This window comes from Aotus nancymaae, unplaced genomic scaffold (genome assembly GCF_030222135.1).
Source record: "Aotus nancymaae isolate 86718 unplaced genomic scaffold, 86718_ANA_hifiasm-v0.15.2.pri h1tg000016l, whole genome shotgun sequence".
Lineage (NCBI taxonomy): Eukaryota > Metazoa > Chordata > Mammalia > Primates > Aotidae > Aotus > Aotus nancymaae.
The window spans coordinates 38824699-38826322 of NW_026988428.1; the positions used below are offsets into that span (position 1 = coordinate 38824699).

The 1624-nt window shown below is 42.2% G+C and overlaps 1 protein-coding gene across 1 annotated transcript; it reads left to right on the forward strand.

The window, feature by feature from the left end:
• Positions 1-286: 286 nt before the first annotated feature.
• LOC105716015 (olfactory receptor 9K2) lies at positions 287-1228 on the forward strand. Its single transcript, XM_012450550.3, has one exon. The coding sequence runs from the start codon at positions 287-289 to the stop codon at positions 1226-1228; it is 942 nt and encodes a 313-aa protein (XP_012305973.3).
• Positions 1229-1624: the final 396 nt, after the last annotated feature.

The window sequence follows — 1624 nt, forward strand, 5'->3', positions numbered from 1 at the left end:
GATATAAAAAAAAGTATCAAACTACATTGTGTTGAAATTATTACTAGTCTGAATACAAAATACTGTACCTTGGGTCCAACCTCCATTGTTAGCCAGTTGTATTTACCTTAGGCAAGTCAAAATATCTCTCATCTTTCATTTGCTCGTGTGTGTAAATGCAGTGGGACAATGAAGGCATATGCCAACTATAAAGTTTCCTTTAATGTTAAGTGTTTTTATTTTAGTAGAGAAAGTGTAGAACATTTATTTGCTGACTTTCTATTATACCTTGAAGCAGAAATCTGCCATGGGTGACAAGGGAGGAGACAACCATTCAGAAGTGACTGACTTCATTCTTGTAGGCATCAGAGTTCGTCCAGAGCTCCAGAGTCTCCTTTTCCTCCTATTCCTGATTATTTATGGGATGGTTCTTCTGGGAAACCTTAGCATGATTGGCATCATTGTGACTGATCCCCGGCTGAATGCACCAATGTATTTCTTCCTAGGCAATCTTTCCGTCATTGATCTCTCCTACTCTACTGTTATTGTACCCAAAGCCATGGTCAACATCCTATCTCAGAAGAAGACCATATCCTTTGCAGGTTGTGTGGCACAGCTGTTCCTTTACGCACTTTTCATGGTAACAGAGGCCTTTGTTCTGGCAGCCATGGCCTATGACCGCTTCATTGCCATCTGCAACCCACTCCTCTACTCTGTTCGCATGTCAAGAAGTATCTGTATCCAATTGGTGGCTGGTTCCTACCTCTGTGGCTGGGTCAGTTCCATCCTTCAAATCAGTGTCACATTCTCTATGTCTTTCTGTGCCTCCCGAGTCATTGATCACTTCTACTGTGATTCTAACCCGATTGAAAAGATCTCCTGTTCTAATGTCTTCATGAATAAGATGGTGTCACTTAGTTTGGCTGTCCTCATTATTTTGCCCACAATTGTTGTTATTGTGGTATCTTATATGTACATTGTGTCCACAGTTTTACAGATCCGCTCCAGTGAAGGGAGGAAGAAAGCCTTCTCCACTTGCAGCTCCCACCTGGGGGTTGTAAGTTTGCTCTATGGAACTGTCTCTTTTGTGTATCTCACGCCTCCAAACAACCCTGAGCTTCGTAAAGTGGCTTCAGTATGTTACATTTTGTTCACACCTATGTTGAATCCTTTAATCTACTCTTTAAGAAATAAGGATGTTAAAGATGCCGTGAAAAAAGTCTTATGGAAGAAAAAAATTTTACTCTAAATCTGCTTTTATTTGTTTTTCTGTTTCTTCTATCAATTATTTTTTACTGCCTGATTTTCTAGATGTAGGCATTTAAAGTTCAAGTTAATTAATTATTTGTTGAGATGAAGTCTTGCCCTGTCACCCAGGCTGGAGTGCAGTGGCGCGATCTTGGCTCGCCGCAACCTCTGCCTCCCAGGTTCAAGAGAGTTTCCTGTCTCAGCCTCCCAAGTAGCTGGGATTACAGGTGTGTGCCACCAAGCCTGGCTAATTTTTGTAATTTTAGTAGAGATGGGGCTTCACCATGTTGGCCAGGCTGGTCTCGAACTCCTGACCTCAGATGATCCACCCGCCTTGGCCTCCCAAAGTACTGGAATTATAGGCGTGAGCCACTGCACCCGGCCAAGTTTATTTATT

What these genes read in the sequence shown, in the direction of transcription:
- LOC105716015 (XM_012450550.3), top strand. Translation starts at nt 287, where the DNA reads ATGGGTGACAAGGGAGGAGACAACCATTCAGAAGTGACTGACTTCATT.